At 40.0% G+C, this 22948-nt stretch overlaps 1 protein-coding gene across 7 annotated transcripts in view; it reads right to left on the minus strand.

Annotated features, from left to right (window-relative positions):
• Window positions 1-22948, minus strand: part of ZFYVE26 (zinc finger FYVE-type containing 26) — a 51640-nt gene that overhangs the window by 24577 nt on the left and 4115 nt on the right. For 3 of the 7 annotated variants that reach the window (XR_012628889.1, XM_074868086.1, XM_074868084.1), the window contains exons 5-23: window positions 20747-21299; window positions 19268-19398; window positions 18271-18435; window positions 17095-17183; window positions 16645-16805; window positions 13163-13345; window positions 11920-12573; window positions 10443-10535; window positions 9656-9724; window positions 8881-9032; window positions 7320-7518; window positions 6734-6997; window positions 6422-6541; window positions 5970-6134; window positions 4696-4923; window positions 3163-3268; window positions 1637-2376; window positions 1273-1338; window positions 890-1086 (exon numbers count right to left, since the gene is read on the minus strand). Coding sequence is in view for 6 of the 7 variants with exons in the window: in XM_074868086.1 (XP_074724187.1) it covers window positions 890-1086; window positions 1273-1338; window positions 1637-2376; window positions 3163-3268; window positions 4696-4923; window positions 5970-6134; window positions 6422-6541; window positions 6734-6997; window positions 7320-7518; window positions 8881-9032; window positions 9656-9724; window positions 10443-10535; window positions 11920-12573; window positions 13163-13345; window positions 16645-16805; window positions 17095-17183; window positions 18271-18435; window positions 19268-19398; window positions 20747-21299 (4335 nt within the window). In the remaining variant the exon portion in view is untranslated. Of the gene's footprint in view, window positions 1-889; window positions 1087-1272; window positions 1339-1636; window positions 2377-3162; window positions 3269-4695; window positions 4924-5969; window positions 6135-6421; window positions 6542-6733; window positions 6998-7319; window positions 7519-8880; window positions 9033-9655; window positions 9725-10442; window positions 10536-11919; window positions 12574-13162; window positions 13346-16644; window positions 16806-17094; window positions 17184-18270; window positions 18436-19267; window positions 19399-20746; window positions 21300-22948 lie in introns of those variants that run through there. The other 4 variants (XM_074868085.1, XM_074868089.1, XM_074868088.1 and 1 more) reach the window with 4 other exon arrangements.

The following is a 22948-nucleotide window of genomic DNA, read 5'->3' on the forward strand; positions in this document are numbered from 1 at the left end:
AAAAAGTTAGTAAGGGTAGCACAAATTTTAAAAGCTTTATCTACAGCAATCACTAAGTCTAAGACAGCTGAGCTGATCACATTAAGAGCTGGTTCATACAAAGAAAAAAGTCAAAAAGGAGACCCATATTTATCTCTAGCCCCTTCTGGGATGATGTAATGCATTAGCACTCCAAAAAAGACTACACAATTTTCTCAGAGGTATGAATCTACAAAGCATGTTTATAAGGGAAAGTTTTTAAAAGACTAGATGGCAATAATTATGGATGAAAAAGTACATGCATACTGCAGTTATTGCTGGTACTAACAGAGAGACAACTGAGCTAACTGTCAGTTAGCAAAACCACCGCCAGACAGAGCTCAGCACGGATTTATGACTCCTTTTGCTCTGTGGTGGCTTTTCAGTCTGTGCTGAACTCCAGGCCAGCTAGTTTGACTTACCTTGGGTATCTGCACTACCCTGGAGTTAGAAGAACTGACAGCAGTACAAACACGCTTATTGGACCACTAGTCTCATACACCATGCCTGGATACATCTGCACCTCTCAAGCTTATAAAATGAATTGCCACATAAAGCTTCCAGTGGCTCTAGAATTTGTATAGAATGGAAAAACAAACACTTTGCCAGAAAGCAGCCTCACACAAATGTTTATGTCTAATCATGTTTGCAGACTTGAATTACTAATAGGAGAGTAGGAAAGTTATGAAGGACAGAAGCAGAGTGTTAATTGGATACTACAGCACTGAAGATACATGAACTGTTTTGGATGAGAGTTGAAAAGCTATTATGATCAAAAAAGAACCAAGGGTTAAACTTTTTCAAAGGTCAAGCATATTTGCTCCCTGCTGCCTATTTCATCTCACTGGTTACTTGAAGAATGACTTTGTACCTTTTGATAAACATGAAGTTCTTTCTTCCTGCTCTGCAGACTGGCTTTTAGTTCATCAGTTATGCCCAAATCAGAAATGCAATAAGCTAGGATTTCCAAACAGGCATCAAGGGGCCATTTGTCCAGACAGCGCAAGGCCAGCCTACTTCTCAATGCTGCATTTTTTACTGCGAACAAGTATTGCCAACCATCCTTATCTGTGGAGGAAACAAACCACTAGTTTGAAACTGATTTGCTATAATTTGGAAAATAAAAAAAATCCTCATCCTCACTGGATCATGTCACCAAAAGAAACAGTACAATGCTGAAAAAAAAATCTATGCGAGACTCATCCCAAACATCAGATTCTTGGGAAGTAACCAAAGTTAGCATAGGATACTTACTATCTTCAGACACCAAAAGGCACCTCCTTCCACAGGATACATCATCCATGTATGACAATGACACTGCTGTAAGAGATGTTCCATTAACGGTACTATGACTAATGACCTGATGTATTCAGCTCTTCACATAAAAATAACACCACAGATGCATTCCAGTTCTCTTGTACTAAATTGGTCAGGATTTGCACATTTGCAAAACAAACTACACCATTGGAGACAGCAAACTTAGGATGAAGGAAGGGAAGGGATCTGGGTCTTTGGATTTGCCCAAGGACCACTACCTTAGTTTCCACCTCCTGATCCATGTAATCTTCATTAAAAAAAAAAAGATGAAGGGAAAAAAGCCTGACTTAATCCTTCTTACCTTCAGCAGTTGCACAGCTCAGCACAGCGTCCTTCACACTGACCAGCTCCTCCACATCCTGACTGTACAGATCCAAGACCTTCAGAGCTCTGTCCCAGTCCTTTGCAGCAAGAGCTTGTTCAAAGACTCCCATTAATACCTTAACAGCTGTGGTGGAATGCAGTCCCAGGAGAACCAGAGGTATGTATGCCTTGCCAGAGAAGACAGTAGCCAAACTGCTACCTTCTTCTTGCTGATTCTGAAGTGGCTCAAACATAGCAAGAAGAAATCGTTCCAATATTGGGAACTCCTTCAACAATGCCTCACACTCCCTGGAAATCTGTTCCAAACCTAAGGGCACCTCCCGTTTGCCTCGAAATTCCATCCAAGATAAACTCGATTTGGGAATTTTCTGAATATTAGATGCAGTTAGACATGCCACTGTGGCCATTAGCTTTGACTGAGACTTTAGGAAGTCCAGGGAGGAGGCAGTGAGTGTGTGCTGGCTCAAGTCATTCACAGAGGGTGGGGCCTGAGTGGAAATACCCACAGAGGTCACTGCAGAATTGTGAGTAGGTATTTCAACATCTGGCAGGCAGTGGTAGGCACACTGGTGTGCTAAGTTGCTGATGTTTGTAAAAAGAGACTTTGCCTGGCTGTTTTGCCTTGCACTGCACAAGGACAGTGGTTCACAGCAACAGTTAACAATAACTTGCTGTACATTCAAGTTCAACTCTTCTTTAGCCAAAAGAGAAGAAAGCCTGCAGGATTGAAAACAGAACCAGCTTACGCAGCAGATATAAAAGGTACTTTACAACTACACATTTTCATAAATCTTCCAAATTTTTTGTGAACACAAGCCCCCTAGTATTCTTCATAGGTACATACAGCGGAAGAGTACATATCCTGTTTACCCAGTAAGAAAAAAACATATACAGCACAACATCAATAACTCAGAGCTTATCTGCCATTCCTTTAAAGAAAACTAACTTACTTCTCAAACATTGACTTTTACCTAAATGCAACATACTAGAACAGTTCACCATTAGTGCTCATCTTTTTAAGGGCTACTTCGTCAAGTCAGACACTTTCCATGCCAGCCTAAATTATTAATTTGTGATGGAAGGACCTTAGATCATCCAGTTTGCCTACTGACCAGGGCAAGAGCCATGCCCAGCTGTATTCTTAAAGAAGCCCTACTGGTCTATTTTATTTTATTACACTGCTAAACAGTAAGTTCATTGCTCTGAACTGTCATACATTCAGTTAAAAAAATCCACGTAAGTGCACTCTCTCTTCACAACACACAGTAATTGTTTAAAACTATGGAGCCAGTTTTCCCTATCAAAAATCTTCAGGTTGGTAGAAAAGCCACTGACTAAGGTCCTCCCTGCACACCAATCCTCGCAGCATTAAGCGATCGGCTGGTGGGACACAAAAGGCTGTACTACCTGTGCTAAGTAGCAAGATAATTTAATCCTGGCTGAGGTCCAAAGTCACCAACACCAAAATAACCTAGAGAAGTATATAAGCTGAAAAGCACCAACCTGTCAGGATGAACCTGTCTCTCAAACACAAGGTGGGAGAGCAGCTGAGATGGATTCTGCTGTAACAGGATGAAAGGGTTCCCCACTTTCACTTCTGCAGATGTATCTTTAAAAAAAAAAAATCAGAACATTTATTATAATACAAACACATTAGCTGAATACACCAACCAAGTCTTACATTAGGGATACAAATTTTAAGAGCCCGGGTCTGAAACTTCTTTGACTAAATTCACAGAGGTCCACATTCACACTAGTGTGGTAAAATCCAGAGTAAATTGCAAGGCATTTGTGATTATGATATGCCTCTCAAACTTGGCACCACTGGCTCATAGTTTACTGGACCTAATACCAAAACTGGTAGAGTGGAGAGTCTTTGGCCTTTAAAGCGAGATCTAGGTTCAAACAGCTTAGCAACTGTACTTCAAACTTTCACCAAAACACGTATTTGTGGTGAGAGACAGAAAATGTGCAGGTTTGGTTTGTGAGGAGTCTCTGGAATGTAGATTAGGGAGTCCATGCTCTGAATAGTCAGTGTGAGCAAAGGCAGAGGGAACTCGCAGACAGACCGCTACTTTTACAAAAGGAGTAAAACCTTGGCCAATATTGCTGAAAAGCCTTTGTATCCACTACTGAGTTATGTCAAGTAACTCTGTTCAGATTCTCTGAAGTTTACCTTTTCCTTTTATCTTCCAGCACAATAAAACTTCCCCAAAACTCACTCAGCCCTTAAATACTGTGCATTTTTTTGGGTGTGGCAGTTAGTCAATGAGGATTGAATCATGTCCATACAGAAGCTATGGTTCGCATGGTAGTGACCTGAGCTGAACCAGCATGTATGAAAAGAGATCTCTGCCCTTTTTTCTTATCCTCTTGGGAAGGTACTCTCCAAAATCAGTATTATGGTATTTTACATTAGTGCAGCTCAATCAGCATCAACTTTAAAACACAGACAAGTGTTTTTTCTCCTAGCACAGTGAATTGTTCTGTTCTTCTGACAGCTTAACATGCTGATGGTGCACTTCTTTTTATGGACCATCATCATCTGCTGATTCTATGAAAAAATTCTGCCTAGCTACCTCTGCATAGCTTTCTACACATTCTCTTCTTATCCCTGTGGAGCAGCAGGGCACTGGTTGCCTTTAAGGGAGCTGAACAGTGCACAGCATGCTGATCCACTGGATGCAAAAATCAATCTCACCTAGTGATCAGACAGTGATCAGAATTTTTGGAGGTCAGGGGTTGTTTGTTTTGTCTAAACAAAGTGCAGAATCTGGGTCAGTAGTTAACATTTCTGGTTTTGTTTTCCTACTGGCATAAGTTATTTTTATCTTAGCTGTGGGTGGCCTAGGTGTTAAGAAATAAAATTTAAAAAGCAGTGCAATAATCAGTTAAATTCAAAAGATCTGACTATGCACAGGTAGTAGGCATATTTGGCAAGGAACCATTTTTGCACAATTGCCTTCCAGAATCAGGCCAGACTACGCAGTCCAGTATATTCACCTAGGCTCAGACTTTCCAGCAGAAACCCCTTACCTAGCTCTGCATTCAGGCTTCGTAAGACAACAGCAGCCAGTGTAGTGATGTAGTCAAAGAAGGCCTTCACAAAGTTTGTCTGCGTGTTGCTCTCTGGCATGGTTTGGACATGTTGGTCAAGAGTTCTCAGCAGGAGCTGTGTTTGATTCCAAACCAGGTGCTTCTCCAGCTCCATAGGTTTGAGAGAGGCCTGCTCCACCAAGGTGCCAAGCAGGCTCCCTTTAGAGTCTGGTTTAAGAGAACAGACATACATTCAGGATTCAAGTCAGTATTAAATGTCAAAAAGGAAGAGGGTGAGGGGTAGGTAAAAAGGAAAAAAAAAAAGAGATAACAAGAAAAAAAAAAAAGAGAGAAAAATGCTTTAGCCTAACTTCCTCTCTGCAATTACAGATCTCAGTCTGGGCGTTTTAATTTTACTGAAAGCAAGAGAAATTTTCACAGCAGAATAAATCAATGGTTCATCTAAATTGGTAATCATGCCTCTGAAAAGTTAGAAATATATTAAGGCAGGTCTAAAATATATCTAGTTGTGTGTCATTAACACATAAGCTTATTCTAAAACATAGCTGCTGACCAGTCCCTGTGCTCAATAACATTTAACCCTTAGAGCTCTCCTAAACTTTTGGAGACACTTATTAAACATAACCTAATAATAAACTAAATTTAGTTTAATAAACTAAACTTATTAAGCATACAAATACATTTAAATGTTTTACCAACACCTACATACTGTTTAGAAATTTGGTGAATGGAGGGGGGAAAAAAAGCCCATATGAAAACACGCCAGTGCTATATAATGAAAAGAGCTCTGAGAAAAGGCAATTGTGGAAGACTTCTTCAGAAAAGGATGAGACATTTTATGATAGCCCCATGAAAACTGGAATGTTATTATGCTATAATAGTTTTATAAGTTTATCTCCTTTTCATTAAAAAAAAGCAACAGTAAGGATACACCTAATTATCTGTAAGTTGTCAGGTTAAAATACACTTAAAGAATTCCTTGTTATGACTGAAGAAAAATAGGACCAATAACAACCTCAACTGTATTCATCAATATTTTCCTTTCTCCTCTGGCACGTTCACAATTTTAGCTCTGAAAACAAATATTCTGAATATAAGAATTAGATAAATTTTACATTCTGCATTTATGATTTTAAAATTCATATTTATGCATATGACAAAGAGTATTACTACTAGATTTATAGTTGTCTAGAGAGGCCAAAACAAAAATTTAGATCCATTTGTCAGTCTTCACAATCACAAAAATAACTCACCCACAGAACGTTCAACATGTGTCAGTGCTTTTAGGATTTGATCCAGATTTTGTGATAAAACAATTTCTTTAGTAATACTTTCTTCAGTCAAGGCAGGGTAGCAAGCTTGCAGAAGATCTACAATACTGCACCGAAAATGACTCCCTATTTTCTCATCTGAGACCTCTAGAAAGAGGGAGAAAGAAAGAGGAACTATAACAAAGACAGAAATATTTTTGCACAGGATAAGGCCCATAGAACCAAAATTATATTATAATACAACTAGTTTGCCAAATTCAAAGCGTTTCAGTTTATTCAAAATTGAGCTTGGGTCGTGTGTCCCCTCCCCCACGCTTTCTTTGTTTTAAATACTAAGCTAAAAAAATGGAAAGTTCAAATTTCTATTGCAACAGAAGGCAAGAATTTGATTTAAGCACATTTCAACAGAAAATCTTATCAGCAAAGCATACTACCTGGCTTGCATTGCCCTTGTGATGTGCAGGAATAGTTGAGAATTTTACTTATTTGCTGGAGAACTGCTGGGAAACCCTTTACACCTTCAGAGTGCAGTAAAACAAAGTCAGGTCGGTGGCCTGGAAAAGTCATTGTGCAAAGGGGGACAAAATAAGAGTTAGGAGTGCAAAAAGAGTGGAAAAAGGAGAAACTGATATGAAAGTACAAAATGAGATTTAATTAAGATTCAGTGTTAGCACAAACAACACAGCACGGAGAGGCATCTTCTGCTCCCAGGCCCATGTTGATAAACACAACAATCAAAAGCCTACCCCGAGTTTCAAGGCTGTTATAAAGTCTTCTTTCTGCCGTTTCCAAAAGCTGTTTGCATGTCTTCCAAAGATGGCACTGAGTACAAGCTAGGTCAAATGCTGCCATTGCTGAAGGACTGAGGTCCTCAAGGACTTCCCGCAGAGGATCAGTAAGCTCCAGCTGGATGTTGGTGATCCAGAAGTTTTCTTGGAGAGTAGGGGCAAGACTTCCAGAAGTTGCAAGCAATTTATCAGTAACATCCGAGATGGAATAAAATACCATACCTACATGCATCAGCAAAACACACAATCACTAACTGAACAGTATATTTATCTCAAATCCTGTCATGGATAATTATTCTCTAATCCTTTAGGAAAATAATTCAATAGGTGGCCAGCTTCATGGATCAATTACTACAGAATGGATAAAACTAATTGGGCATCAACAACAAATTTTAGCATTCTTAGTCTCCTTTTAGTCAAAGAACCACCACGTACTCTTCTGAACAACTGCTGCACTCATTCTGACAGTATTCAAATTGCCTTCTTCTGTTTTCCACTTGTCCCTCACCTTTTATGAGAACAACTCAAAAAATCCAGTCCTTACCAGCTGCTGCTGCGTTCCCAATAGCTTGCAGTGTCGAACGGCCACTGCCAGATTTCCTGATGCCTGCGGTGCCATCTGATGTTTGAGTCTCAATATTGTGCTCCACTCTTGCCATTTCTCGTACCGCCTCTTGGTAGCGCTCCATGAAAACCAATTCACCATAGCAAGGTGAAGTATCCAGATTAAACATCAAAGCCACCTTTCAAAAACAATAGTAGAGAGCATGTCAAAGGCAGTTTTCAAAGGCCAGAGAGCTTTGGGAGTTTTTAGAGAAGATGAGGGAATCAAATAAAACAGATACTTTAACTGAAAAATGTCCTCACAGACACAGCAGGCTGAAATGATAGGTTTTTTTCTGAGAAGTTTTAACTGCCTAAAAACCTGGACCTTAGAGACATTTTTCAACTATTTTTATAAAGCTTAGCTATTATTGGCTGCAAGGCTAGAGTTGAGTTAATTTTCGTAAGCCACATCTTTCAGAATGACTACATGATTTCAATACACTATGTAGCAAGAGAAACCTATCACGTTGGGCCTCTAAAGTAAACTATTTTAAACAAATTCTTATTCAGCAAGGAATACCTTCTAGAAATCTAAACACAGGGTAAATAAGCACAGTTGTGCAAGTTCCTATTATCAAACCAACAATAGAACACAAACCAAGCTTGAATTCTTTATTATCAGCGATACTGAAATTCAAAGTAACAAAGAAAACAAAATGCTTCTTTTGGCCCTTAAAATAGGGAAAAGATAAAGTGACACACTTGATTTCAAACACAACTAATGAGCTGAACAGTAACCTGCTGCTAATGCAGTGCTTAAATGCTATCAACTGCTCCAATATCACTATCTGAAACTCAGCCAGGTCACTGCTTTTTGCAGAGGATCCAATCACTGATGCACCTTGAGATATTTTTTTGGAGCATCAGCCCAAAAGCTGCATAGAGAAAGGTATGCACAGCTGTGAGGGAGCAAAGAACTACAAACGTGCAGACTGTCAACTTCAGGTCTTTCTGCCTGTTTTCCGTACGGTCAATTTAGCCTCAAAACATACCTCCTTCAAATAAATGTAATCACTGCTTTGGCTCCACTCTGGATAAGGAATACATTTGCATGTTCCTGCCGAGCTTACAAGTGGCAGAGTGTCATGGTTTCAATTCACCGACTAAAGTAAGCGCTGCAGATGCTGCTTCCCCAGGAGGCTTCAAATGAGCTCTCTGTGTTCTTCATTCAGCTGAAACACTAAGCTTGACCAGCTCTCCTCACACATTTTCACGCTTTAAGAACCCAGGCTTAGAGAAAGCATTTTTAAATAACAAGGAAAAAAAATTTTGTAAAAGCATTTTTAAATAAAATGGGAAAAAAAGCCCCAGCATACTTGGGATGTTGGTTTGGAGTATCTTTGTTCCTTTTACTTGCTTCTGCTTCTGAAGCGAATGCTGATGCTTCAGCTCTATGCTTGCTAATGCCGAAGAAGCAGGAATTTCACAGGCTATCACAACCACAAATGTCAATACCAAATTAGACTTCTAATTACACAAAATACATGCAACTCATTTACCTGATGGGCTTCTACGAAGTTTCCTCTCAAAACACAAGAAACTAACAGAGATTCTGGTGGGGAAAGCATCATAGGAATGAGGGGGTTTTGCTGATGTGGTCTCACCCTGCTTTCCAAATCACTCGAGCCAGACACATTACTGGTACTTCCCTCTGCAAGACAACAGAATTAATCAGTATACTATTATGGAAAAAACATTTGACCAGATAACAGCCAACTATCAGATAACATATTTAACACAAAATTATAGGAGCAGAGTCGCAAGGAAATTTTAGGGTAAAGAGGTTAACAAACATCTTGTTAAAAATTCTCATAATATTTCACTACTTGGTCTGAACTTTCAGTTTGGATTTCACCCAAACGTAACACTGTTTAGCAGCTACATAATGTGGATGCAATGCTACGGCACTGCTTCAATACGGATTAAGGGAGAAGTCAAGTACTGGACCTATTAAATCAACATAGCATGTCTAAGCATGTTTTAGGTTACATGACTACCAGTCTATTAGCTTTTTTGGTGGTTTGCACATCACTACATTGCAGAGTGTTTCCTGCAAGCCAAAAATACCAAGAAAAATCTAATTTTCTTATTCCAGATGAGATACATACTATTCTAATTATAAAAAAGTCAGACAAAAATGAGAGCTCCAAGAAGTGAAAAGTTCTAATTCTACACAGAATTGTGCCCTACACAGAGCAGTAATTCACATTAACTAGTCAAGCAAATACTCCATCATGCACATCGACAAGACATACTACTTCTGTGGCTTAATACCTGAGGTACTGGTGCTTAGCTCGCTGCTTGTACTTTCTAATGATGCACTAGAAGTTCCCTCTTTCCCATCTAAAATGGAAACAAATCAAAATCAGCACATTAAATGCACCTTTTCTAAACAAGGTAATTAAACTTACTGCAAATAACAGATCAGGCAAGAGATCTTCAAGAGTATCTCACAAATGAGCCATCACTGATGTCTCTGATAAATGCACAAACTGTTGACTTGAGGAAAATGCCAGGCAAGAGACTATCTTGGGGTAGCTCATCAGTGACTCATGTCAGATACTTTAAAGCTTCTTATTTTGGAACATCCCACTCCAAAATCAGACGGATCTTTTAAAGGCTAAATAGAAGAAGGGTGAGGAACCCAACTTTCTACTAAGGCTGCCAATTTAAGCAACAAATTCCTGTAAATTCACATCCTAGATACTATTCTGATAGGAATGAAAAGATACCAAACAGTCATTTGATATAGTGGAGAAAGGGAAGAATTGGTACTGTAGTTGCAAAGTTCCCTGCCCCAAACCAGCCTACATATGAAATAAGTTATTTTCTCACCTGAATTTAAAATTAATTATCTTTTAGTTGTGCAGGAAAGCTTTAGGAAAACAACCTCAATCCAAGTGGAACTGGACTTATACACTTCAAACCAGTTAGAAAACTAAAGGCAATAAATCTAGTTTCTCTACTCCTAGTCCATTACATCTAATTACATTCAGCTATGAGCTCAGCAAAATTATACACATTTCAGAGATGTCTTCCCCACATGACTTTTTCAACCCACCTGCTCTGTTGTACCTTTGAGATCTACTTCGTTTCTTAAAGCTGGAGCACCTGATTAAAGAGCAGTATCTCCTGGAAGCTGCAAGCTGATGTTCTGTGAAACATTTAAGCAAAAACATTATGAAATAGCTGGACAGGCCATAAGCAGTTATTTGTCTACCTTGAGAATCTATCAGCACATCTACAGAGGTAGAGCTGTTGTGGCAAATCTCCAAAGGAAACACAGTTGATCTCAGCTAAGAGCTCTTTTGCAGTAAAGTTTAAACTAGCACCTTGAAGTAATTTTGAAGCAATTCAAACAATACTGCATTTTCACATCCACATCCAATGTTGCTTGGAATGTACTGTACCTTTTACACACCCCTGATGAGTACTAAGGGTCTTTTCCAATCTAAATGATTCTGTGATTCTAACTATGCAGAAAAATAGGTATAGTCCAAGTATATCAGCAGCTAGAAACAAGGTGAAAATAATAAGAATTAAAATAGTAAAAGAGAGAGTTTGATTTGTCATTAAGGTTTGCGGAAACAACTGGGTTCTTCAGTAATGCTGGGTAGTATGAACCATGTTTCAGTCAGCAATTCTGGAAGTGAGCAAGTAATGGGGGCACCAGCCCTTGAGACAGAAAACCCAAGAGAGATGCAGTGTCAAGAAAAGCCAGCCACCTCCCCCTGAAAGATGTTCCCCAAACACTTGTCATCATTTGTCAGGACTCAAAATTACAGAATCCCACAGAAAGCTGCTGCCTGTCCAAGAGAAACGCTGAGGGCTGCCTACTCAAACACAAGTCCTATCACCTCCCCTCTTTTATAGGGGGAGACTTGAGAAATAGTCGAACACAAGTTTGGAAACTTGGAACGTTTAAGGTCCATACTACCCAGTCTTTCTTGGGACATGGACTTTGCATGGTCTGAGATACACAATAAGCCACACTATGATACAAGCAGAAATCTGACAGTAGCAGGGCTAACCAGTTATAGGATAGGTAGAAGGGTGGGAAATAGGTTCCTGAATGTGTTGTTCTAGCTACTCCTAAAGAGTGGTCTGCATCCCAGAATAATTCAACTTCCTCTGATACACATTCCTAACATGTTTCCAGACTAGGCTAAATCAACACTCTGCCCATGAATGAGTCTACCTGGCTTGCACTGGATCACACACCACCACATCCATTCATATCACTGTCTTGTCAACCTAACTTGTGACGGAGGGCCAGGAGAAAGACAGGCGAACTGAAGCAGTGTGTACACAAAGGGGAGGGGAAAAAAGGAACAGAAAACCCAAACTTTCTGGTTAGAATAGAGATCACTCCTATTGGAGAATGGGGCAAGAACCAGGTGATCTCCAACTAAGTCACTCTCCTCATATCTGCCAAAACATAAGTAAGATTCTCCGGGAATTTAGTCTTGAGATCACTGTCTGGACAGCTGTAACAGAACAGGGTTGATGTATCAGAAAGTGCCAAATACAAAGCCTACCTGCATTTCTATTACTCATCACCACCTTGTATCGCCAGTGAGCTTCAGAAAGGTATTTGGAAAACTGTAACACACGACTTCCAAAGGCATCTCTGCTTGCAGAAAGATTCAAGCACTCAACAAGCTCCAGCTCTTCACGAAGCACGTTACTGGAGTCCCATGGGAGAGAACTCTGAATTTCTTCCAGGTGGCTGAGAAGCAATGTGAGGAAGGCATCCATGGCCACGTCATCCACTAAAAATCCAGTAACACCACTGGTGAAGTGTTTCAGATCCAGGTAGTTCAGCCTAGAGGTTTCACAGCTTTTGCCACCTAACATGGAGTCATGAAGATCTGGGGTATCTGTGTGAACCGTGTGAGCAGCCGGCAGATGCCTCTCTAATTTCTTTTCAGCACCTATTAGGTGCTGTGGACTTTCCGAGGCAGAAGACCGCCGACTAGCACTGCCTTCTACGCTCACAGTAGTACTCTTTTTCTCAAGATCATCATCCTCTGCATAGTCCTCAGGTAGAAGAGTATCTGTATGGAGGTCACTGTAGGAAACAAAAAGCAAGGAGAAGATGTTCTCCAAAACCTCCAGTCGCAGAGGAGCAGGAACACTCCTTAAGAACTGCTGACACTTCACAAGGTACTGAGGAAATACTGAAGAACACTCTGTATAATTAAAAACAAAAACAAAGAACATTTACAACATTTTCCAGGAGTTCCTTCCTCCAACCTTTGCCCTTTAAGTATACACTAGAAGAGAGAACTGTCCCAGTAGCTCAGAGGCAATCATTCCTCCACAAATCAAGTAAGTATAGGTCCAACATTTTACATTTAAAAAGGTAGTGTGCCTCCTCCCTCTCAGTAATGCCAATTATCACCTTGTGCAATGATGTACAAACCCAGATGACACCCATTTTAGCCATTAAGTCAGTTTTAGTTCTGGGAAATTGTAAGCTCTTACAAAAGTATCCCTGCCACTACCATGCTATATCTAATATCACCTTTTTGCACTATATTTTTAATACAATTACCTTAAATGTTTTAGAACAAGGCAGGTAGCTTATTCCTATCTATTATTACTAAAGGTAACAACACCTCAAAGAAATGCCATTTTACTTGTTTGCAAAGCATTCATAGCCCACTGAATAAAAACATCGTATGTACACAGGGTGCAATATGATCCCAATACCAAGTGATAATTCAGAGCCCAGCAAATGGAGAAGCACAAGCTACTGAACGTGAGAAGGCCAATCACCTGCTGGTTCTCCAGAAGTTGCATCTTCAGGGATATCACCAAGAAGGCTGCGTACACAATCTTTGCACTTGGAATGCTTATGTGAATTCACACAGAGAGCATAGATAGCATACTTCATGGCGCAAAATGCTCGAAAGAGTGCCAGATTGCGTTGCTGACTCAGGGCGTTAGGGAGTGTTGCTGCTGTGGAGGAAAATAAGGGTGGTGAGGGGGTAGGAGTTAAGACAAGAAAACAAGCCAATTTTCTCCTGCAGTTACCACATAGCAATATTTATCCAGTCTTTCTTCCCCACTGTCACCTCCATCCCAGCTTTGCTCTACCTCATTGTTACTTCACATTTGGGAAAGGAAAAAACCCAACAAAACAAATAATGCCACAACAGATGGGCACAGAAAAGTCAGACCTGGATCCCCTTCTGAAAATGAAAACAAGTTTTCTGTGAATTTGTGTTACAGGACCTGGCTACAGCACAGAATGATCACAATCTGCTCATGGTGAGTCTCATTAGAGGTATGTGATTAAGCTACATTGCTGCATTTACAACACAGCGACAGACCTGTCTCATTTCAGCATCTTTGAATTTTGTGTTCTATCACACAGTAGGTAAGTAGGGAGATAGTGTAGACTGGCTATGTCCGTAGTGAGAACAGCATATCACCACCTCTACAGATTTGTACTAATAAATAGATACCACGGTGGATTCTCTCCACAATGGCTGGCCATATAGATCATATACAATCTGCAACTGGTTAAAGTACAGTCCCACAGTTCCCTTCACACATTTATGATAAAGGCAACTTAGAGAAGTACTATACCCGCTTCTTCCCCCTTTTGCTTTTTTTTGAGGAAAGAAGGTGTCACATGCCAGAGACATGACCTCTTCTTAGTACAATGGAACATCAGAGCTGCAAATTATGCAAAAGTCACATCATCATCCCCTTCACTCAGGAACACAATAGAGTCATATATTCTGTTATGCTGGGTTTAGATAAATTATCCAACTACTGTACAAAGGCTAAACAAAATAAAACAACAAAAAAACCCCAAACCCCAGATAGTGTTAAATTAGTGCTCCAATCCACTATTCTATGTTCTCATACAAGAGTGTAGATTGCCCATCTACCTACTGTCATGCAGGGGAAGCATTAGCCAAGGTTTGGGTTTTTTTTTTTAAACAAAGCACTGGTTTGATGTACTGATAATGTCCCCATCCAAATTCTGGGACTGAGCAGCATTACCTAGGAAGTGTTTCAGCACTGTTCTTCACAAGGTTTGAGCATGATTTCAAAGAAAAGCACCAGCCTGAACTCTTCTGAAAACTACAGAGCAGCCAAAACAAAAGCCCTGAGAGCACAAACAGTTTGAAACCAATTATTCCCTACCACTGCAATTCTAAACAGTGACAATGGTGGAAACTACAATGTAGACAGCAGACAGAACTGAGGAAACATCCAAGTATGGATCCTCTGCAGAACCCACATGGCCACAGAAATGCTATAATTCACCAGCAGCTCTACACTAATATGTAGCACCCAAAAAGCTCTCAATACCACTCTGTAAAGAGGACTTAAGGCAGATGAAACCAGAGATCTGTTTCAGTCCTGAAGAAGGTCTGAAAAAGAGAAATAGCTAGCTGGAGATACTACAACATACACACTGGTAATCAAATGCAAGTTTAATACACTTTAGCCACCCATGTGGAAAGACTTGGATGTAGTGAGTCTGTGTCAGTATCCGTGTCTAAACCAACCCTTTTCCTTGTGCCAGTACTGAAGAACCACCCTTCAACTATAAGCACTTGCTTTTCATATGCCAGAAATATTAACACCTTATTCTTGAACTCTGTAACTTGTGAGGAAACTTCTGCCCATCATTTTTGCTAGTGCAACTGCTCAAAGCTAGTGTTACACACTGATCTGAAGGGTGCCTGAACACAACTGTCAACCAGTACCACTACCTCAGTTTCACTTCTGCAGCTGTCAGATGTGTGTCAGAAAGAAGGGAAAGAAAGGCAAATACGTGGGCTGAGGGGAGAAAAAGAGCTACTAACAATACCAAGTCAGACAAATCAAAATTTCATGCCTCCCTCCTCCCTTTAAGTTTCAAAATAGATTATTTTGAAGGAGATTCTATTAAACTGTGTTCACAGAATTAAGTGAATTTTACAATAATCACTGGGCTGAAGAGAGAGGGAGGACTCATCTTCCACTAACTAGTTCCGTAAATTAAGGTGATCTGAAAAAAAGAATAGAAACCACAGCTAGAGTTCTTTTGCTACAGTCATGCAGCTTGCAGAAGATATAACAGGACTGTCTCTTCCTGGTTTTGAAAGTTTTTGACCGAATTTAAGCAGAAAAGAATTAAAATTTAAGAACTGATTAAAAAAAACCCAACATCAGCAACAACAAAACAATTCATTTCAGAAAGCAGGACACTGAAACCAGCAATTATGAGTCTCAATCATTACGTCTTTCAACTGTTCAAGACAATTGTCACGGTAATTTTAACAACAAAACCCGTAAAAATAGGACTGGAAACCAACATCTTAACAATACCATACTGGAATGAGAAAAAACTGCTTCCCACTAGTCAACCTGGAAAATCTGTGCAAGATGCATCACTGAGAGCTCTCCACACAACTCAGGTTAAAATTACACATCTACAAATTCCTATCCACAGGAGGAATAAGGCAAAAAAAAAAAAAAATGCAGCTTCTTAGGTTCTAGTACATGCTTGAAGACTGAGCTTCGGTATTATTAAGAGGCCCTATCAGAAAACAGCATTAAAATAGCAGCAGCTGAACCTGGCCATAGGCCGCAATCAAAAAGGTGTACAAGGAGAGTCACTTCTAAGTGAACTTCTAAGTGTTTAGTAATCTCAGGTATTTTAGGCACCAAATTGGAACATGGGAAGATGAGTAAGTGAGGCAAGAGAGACAAACACGGACGGTAAGGTAAGCCTTACTTTAATACTAAAGTTGATTTGGTAAGACTTAATATTAGAAGAAAAAAAACATTTTGTATCTTTCAAAAATGAAGATGTGATAGCACGAGATATTGTCAATTTCATCTGGCTTTGCCCTTTGGTTTTAAATTTAAGTGCACAGATGGCTGACATCCAAAACACCCACTTACTTTTCAAGATAAGGGTATTATACAGTATATAAGTTACAATGAGTAGCACATATTATGAGTATGTGCAAAGTCTTGTTACCATTTTGAAAAAGCTCTTTCAGAGATCTGTCCTTGTGAGATTAAAGAGATCTCACAACTCCTTCTTGGGAGACAATTTACTCCCCAAAAAGATTCTAAAATAATTTCCACATGCTCTCTAGTTTTCTTCCACCAAACAGCTGGTAAGTGGCATCTTCCTTATTTACAGAAGTAGGTCAAAAGAACAGATTCTTCCTGGCAAAAATACTGAGCAGCACATACTCAATGGATCGGGGTTTTTCTGTGTTCTCAGGACCCTACACATTTACCCTGCATCTGTTGGTCTCTAGCAGGAACTTTCTGAAGAAGCTCAATAACATCATCTTCATTCAGTGCCAGAAGATTAGTGAGATGATGAAGAGAGTACACTGCAGTGTGGCAATCTAGACTGTGCAAGTGTTGCAAAAGAACCTTCCTTGGGATAGCAATACTGCAAGAGAGAACAAACAAAGAGGTGGCACAGATTTAGGTCTCTCAGCCATGTTTAAAGACATATCTCCCACTCTAATTCTGATTCAACCAAACTACTGCAGTTAAAAAGAAAAACAAATAGCACGGCTGTTGCCCATGAAGCAAGTCAAGAGCTTATGACATACAGTCACTAGGAGATGATTAGCCAAGATTCACAGAAAAGAACACAATTTCTATTTGCATACATAAATTGACTAATGGGCAGATTTGGCAAGACAGTTTGGAAAAAGTCCTTCTGATCATTTTACCTGTTTTGCTGTATGCACCATTCAAGAACTTCCACCTGAGCCCACAGCCCATCACAGAAATCTTTCAGTACTGAATCGTTGCACAGATCCTAAATGGAAAGACAAATAAAAGAAGCCCTTTATGACAAATCCTCCAGTCAGACAGCAGAACCAAGCCTGTGTCACATATGGGATGTTCATAAGGCTTCTTTATCCAGACGGTAACTTTCAAGTACAGAAAATCACCAGTGTTATTACAAAGCCAGCAAGGAAGGGCTATTCTGAAGGAGCATCAAAATCAGTCAGCCTTCACTCAATGCACCTACAGACCACAGAAAGGTGGCTACATCCCTTTTCAAGGTTAGCTTTCAAAATGGAAATTAATGCTTCTTAATAACAGTCTAAGACACTAACCTCTAGAACTAATCATGTACTGGAACAGATGATATACTGGGTAGCAGACAGTTATTCTCCTTTTCCATGTGCTTTTCTACTACAGATACCTGCCTGCTAAAACCAGATCTAAGACTCCCACTTTGCAGAGGCTACTGAATAGACCTTCAGTCTACTCCCAATAGATGGTAACTCTCTTAAGGCAATACCAGCCCAGATCTGCCCCAATGATCCAGCAGTGCAAGGCTCCCTGTCTCCCCACCTCTGTCGTCCAAACCACTGGCCTGCAGGCAAACATCACCTGAACTGCAACTACACCTTCAAAGACGAAGGCTCCCCCCAAACAAGGTGGATCTTTCAGTCATAGCTCTTGCCATTTATCATTTCATTTTGAGAATGGGTATGCGAAATTTCCAAGCTACCCCGTTGCAGAGCTCTAGTTAATTGTGACCAGAATTAGTCACTATCCAGGGATGACTCACTGGATGAAATGACACCAATCAAACGTCCCCCAGCTCTTTTCAGAGCTAATCAACAGCCATTGCTGTCTTTCTCTCTCTTAACAGCAAAGGCTGAAGAGCTTATGCAAGAGCAGATTTCAGAATCTCCTGAGTAAGAAGAAAGGCAAGTGTCCAATAATGTTACCTACTCACAACTGTAACATCTTACCTTTTTTAATTCCATTTTGAGAAAGATTAACATTCTCACTGGAAACTCCCTGGTTTTATTTATTTGTACTTTTGAAAAAAATTGTATTATCTGGACTCAAACTGGGATACTGCCACCTGCTTTCTGCTGATTTACCTGAGTTTTGTGAAGAGTCCATAGCAATGCTTTTGCTGATTCCAGGCTTTGACAATGAGTCCACCCTAGCAATACCAAGAGGCGGCTAAGGGGGTTGAATTCTCTCCTCAATAAGCTGCTCAGGCCTGCATAGTCTTCTCTTTTCAGTAAAGTTAATGCAGTCACCTAGAAAACAAAAGGAAGAAGTATTTATCTTTCCAAAATGCAGAGTCCGATAATGTCTGGTAGGTCATATAAGTGAGTAACTAAAATAGTGAAGTTCTGCATCTGGAACTTCCCTAAACTCGTATTTTCCTAGCTCTCAGGTTACTCTCCAGTAACTGTCATGAGGAAAAAATCATCATTTCAAATGCTTACTACAGAGCCAACTCACACTCCCTCACTACATTACCTTCTTTCTATTGATTATGTCTCTGTCAAGGGCATTATGTAAGAAACTTGCATGAGCATGTTATTTAGAAGTGGAAGTATGTTCAATCTTAAAACCTCACGCTTTAACAGTGACCACCTACCTGTATCATATTTCTTCTATCTATGTAAATACATTCAAATCATTTAATTCATAACAGAGTAATCTTCACCAGGTCTTCAAGCTCTTTAAAACATAAATTTTACTGTGCAAGCTGCCTCTCTGTCTTACTGCCCTAAGTCTACCAGCATCAGAAAAGCAAAGCAACAGTTCAAGGTCATGGGATAAATCAAGTGGCGTATCCAACTGAATTATAAGCAGAACACAGGACTTCTTAAATCCTGAAGATCTAATTTTCAGTCTGCATGCAGATGAGCTTTTCCAAAAATCTCACTGAATGTTCTGAGTTCATCACAGAGCTGAAAGCAAGGGAGTTATCACCAGTTACCTCCTTGTTCCTGTAAGTCATGACCCCTAATAAACACTATCTGAATACAAAATGCTACTGTTCTCCACCAAGGTATGTTCAATACATGGACTGACTTCAGCCACCATTGGGTTTCCCTCTTAATGATTTTATGGCTGTACCAGAATCTGTTCCAGAAAGTGCTTGCTGCTGCTCAAGCAGTAGAAATAGGCTGTCTTCCAAGAAGGAGCCTCTTTGGGATCTGAGAATAAACTCATCACAGTCCGCTCTGCATCCAGCTGCTCAGATGAACCTAAAAAACATCACAAGATTACCTTCCAGTACAGAGGGGTACCTTTGAAAGAAGCATAACTGCTGTTAATTTAAACAGAGATTTACATTAAACATTTCCTCAAATACTAACCAGCTGTTACATGTTAACAATTAAGAGTCTCAGATATTGTTACTGGATAAAAAGAAAGCCAAGCAGAGAAATTTGGTAGAAAATAAACAGGTGAGATAGGAAACTAGGAAACTGCCTGGACAATTGTTAACACAGCAAGAGCCTGTTCAGCACACAAGCTGTTTGCATTAGCTCAGGTCACACTGCCTTTCTTTCTCTATTCATACACATCTTATCTGTACGTTGCATGAACTCACTTGTGCTCTGAGACACTATGCTGCTGGCAGGGCCTTCGCAAGGACTTGTCCAGCACAGGAAGTTCTCAGATGTGTGCAAAGCAAAAACTGAAGTACTCCCAGTGAGAATGAAGGTATCTACATCTCCATGTCTCTTCCCCCACAAGGAAGCACTAACTGTAGTTACTATCAGAAATGCCAGTCTGCCACACCACACCAGCCTGAACTTCCCTCCAGCAAGTGAAAGGAGAAGAGAAGATACAAACCCCATTGACCTACACCTCAGTGTACAGAGGCGAGCAAAAGAGGGTAGGCATTCTAGCTTTTCCCTCCTTGCACGCTCACCTGCCACTTTCCTGACAAAAGCATGGGCACCACTTGCCATTCAGCTTCCGCTGAGATTCCCAACTAAATGTATTACTCATAGGGAGCTAGACAGAAGCTGTGAAGTTACAGCTGGTACAAAAACAACAGTTGGGCTCTGGCAAGCAAGCAGGTAATCAAACTGCATCTTCTTTCCAGCTGGGATATTGGCCCACTTCACATCTCCTTTCACTTCTAGAAGTTTTCTTTTCCAATATTAAGGGGTTTGAACGTTTTGGGTTTACTGAGGTAGTTGAACAGTTATTGACCTGAAATGGAACATCCTCCAACACAGATGACCCCAAGCTGGAACTGAACCAATAAAAACTTTCTATACATATTGAGAGTGAATTTTCTAGTGACAAGCAAGATCTTCAGCAGAAGAAACGCTGAGCAGACTAAAATAGAGGACAACAAGGGGTGGTAAAGGAAGTGCTGACAAAGAAGGCAGCATAGACTGCAGAAATGCCGGGACAGCCCAGGAGTTTCTATACCAGTTCCTTGCTTTAAGTCATTTTAGCATCATCCTTTACAAGACTCCATGGCTTGTTAAGGCACCTTAACAAGAACACTGCCAGACTTCTTGACAACTTGCATGTTTAATGCCTCAATGGCTTTGTTAAACAAGAAATGAAAACAAAGCAAAAAGGGAAACAAACCTTTTCGTATTGATTTTGACACCAGAAATTTCTCTCTTGTTCTTTCTATGAGAACACTGCTATACAGGGTTAACAGGCCATGGCTCCGTTTCCTCAGCATACAGTTTAGTAGCTTCTCCTCCCTCAGTGGGCTTCCCTCAGCCCAGCATACATCCAAGAGCTCCCTGAATAGCTGCTGTATTTCATCTGCCTGATGCTCCACCTCAAAAGTCACTATACTAAGAGCAGCATAAATTGTATCTACTAGTTCTCTTTGATCTAGTTCTGCTGAAATCTCAGAACTGCACTGAAGCCTCTGCAGAGATTTCAAGGAGTCACGAAGAAATTCAACAAAGATATTCTGTAGAGAACAATATTGCTGGAGCGAGGAGCTGTGTGCGCCTTGTTCCTCCTGGAAGAACTCCAGCAGGGCTTTTGCCCTCTGGGGAGCCCGTAGCAAAAGCTTCCGGAGAGCTGAAACAACATCCAAACTGAATCTGTGAGAACAGCCATCTCTTCTTTTTCTGTCTGTGATGTGCTTGTTCTGGGTGCACTCAAATGCTTCAAACAGTTCCTGGCAGGGAAATAATAGAAGAGTAAGCCTTTCAGACTCCATCAAAAATATGAAATAAATTATTTTAAAAATATGAAACTTGAAAGCAAGAAGATAAATCAATTTGGAAACATCACTACTACCTAGAAAATCCATTAATAATAGTTCACCTTGTCCAATATCCTTCCTAGAAGAGTGGATATGCCTGAATATGTAACAGAATGTAAAGAATCCTACAATACACAACTACACTATATGGGACGTGCTCATAAGCAAGTCACGTTAGTTCACAGGCTCCTATGGGATGGCTGAAGCACTACCATATTCTACCTTAGCGATATATTGATGTGACTGTATCTTCATAAGTCAGTAAGAGCATGATGATTAGTGTTCAGACTTTTTTTTTTTATTCCTACTTTTCCAGATTCAAACCGTCTATCTACCGACTGCATTGTCCTCATCAACACTAATTTTTCAAACTTGGTTGAAACTAGCCAACAGATTCAAAAGCCATCTCAGACTTCTTTCTTAAGCAACAATAATTTTTCTTGCTAACAGAAGCAAACCTACAGTTCCAGAACTAGGAAGGGGAAAACAAACAAACAAATCGCAATTAGCTCTCCCAGTAAGGGGTGGGAAGGTGAGGGACAACCCAGTTGAACAGCAATTAAGCAGCACTTGAGGCACTTCTGGAACTATGTGGGTGCTGTCCTTGGCTGGAAGGCACAGCTCGGGGAATATGGAGGGGAGAGGTGGTTGGTAGGCACATAAACAAGAGTATCAGCAGTAGAAGACAACTCCACAACAGCCTTTTCTTTATTTGCTGGTTCACAGCATAACTCTGTACCTACTAACGTGCTTCTGACAGTAACTGTGACAAAGATATGAGGTTGCTGAATCTCCTATTTCTGTGCAACACTGCAGACAATGGTGGAATATTTCATGACCTTGAAGGTTAGATGTTAACGTACACAGACTTCATCAGTCATTAAGAGACTTCAAGCAGATTTATTTTAATCAACAGTCAAGTTTACCTGGCTTGCTTTCATCTTGTAATTGTTAATACTGCAACCTTAGAGAAATATTGAACACCTTTCCCTTACTCATATTTGAAAACTTACTATATTCAGAGGCTATTTGTCATTTTCATTTTCCTCTTAAATGAATTTGTTCTGTTTGGCTTTTTTTTAAGAGTTAGAACCTGTAAGACTAGAAGCAACATCTGAGGACATTCCACACACCATGTCAGGTCTAATTCTGTTGTAACCAACACCAAATTAGGACAGTTCTACAGTTAGTAACTCTCCTGATTTCTGCTCTATACTTGCTTTCAATATTAATCCATCTTTGCATATGTCCATGTATTTCACAAATAAACCAGTCTGCACAGATTAATAATGGAACACATCATACCAATTACCAAATAATGTCAGTAGTAACAATAGTGTCTAAAAACTTCCAGGAAGCGGGCAAAGGGGTGCAGAAGAGATGAAAATTAAGATCTTACCAGGAAGAAAAAGAAAATAGACATACTTTTAAAATTTTCTGCTGACTGTGGTTTATTGTGTCTCAAGGTGGGTTTTAGCTTTATGATTACTAAAGGTGTCTATAGATACAAGACTGTGGCAACTAGTTGCAGTCAGGACTGAAGTGTGTTAGAAAGACCATGT

Source organism: Strix uralensis, chromosome 4 (assembly GCF_047716275.1).
Source record: "Strix uralensis isolate ZFMK-TIS-50842 chromosome 4, bStrUra1, whole genome shotgun sequence".
NCBI classification, from domain to species: Eukaryota; Metazoa; Chordata; class Aves; order Strigiformes; family Strigidae; genus Strix; species Strix uralensis.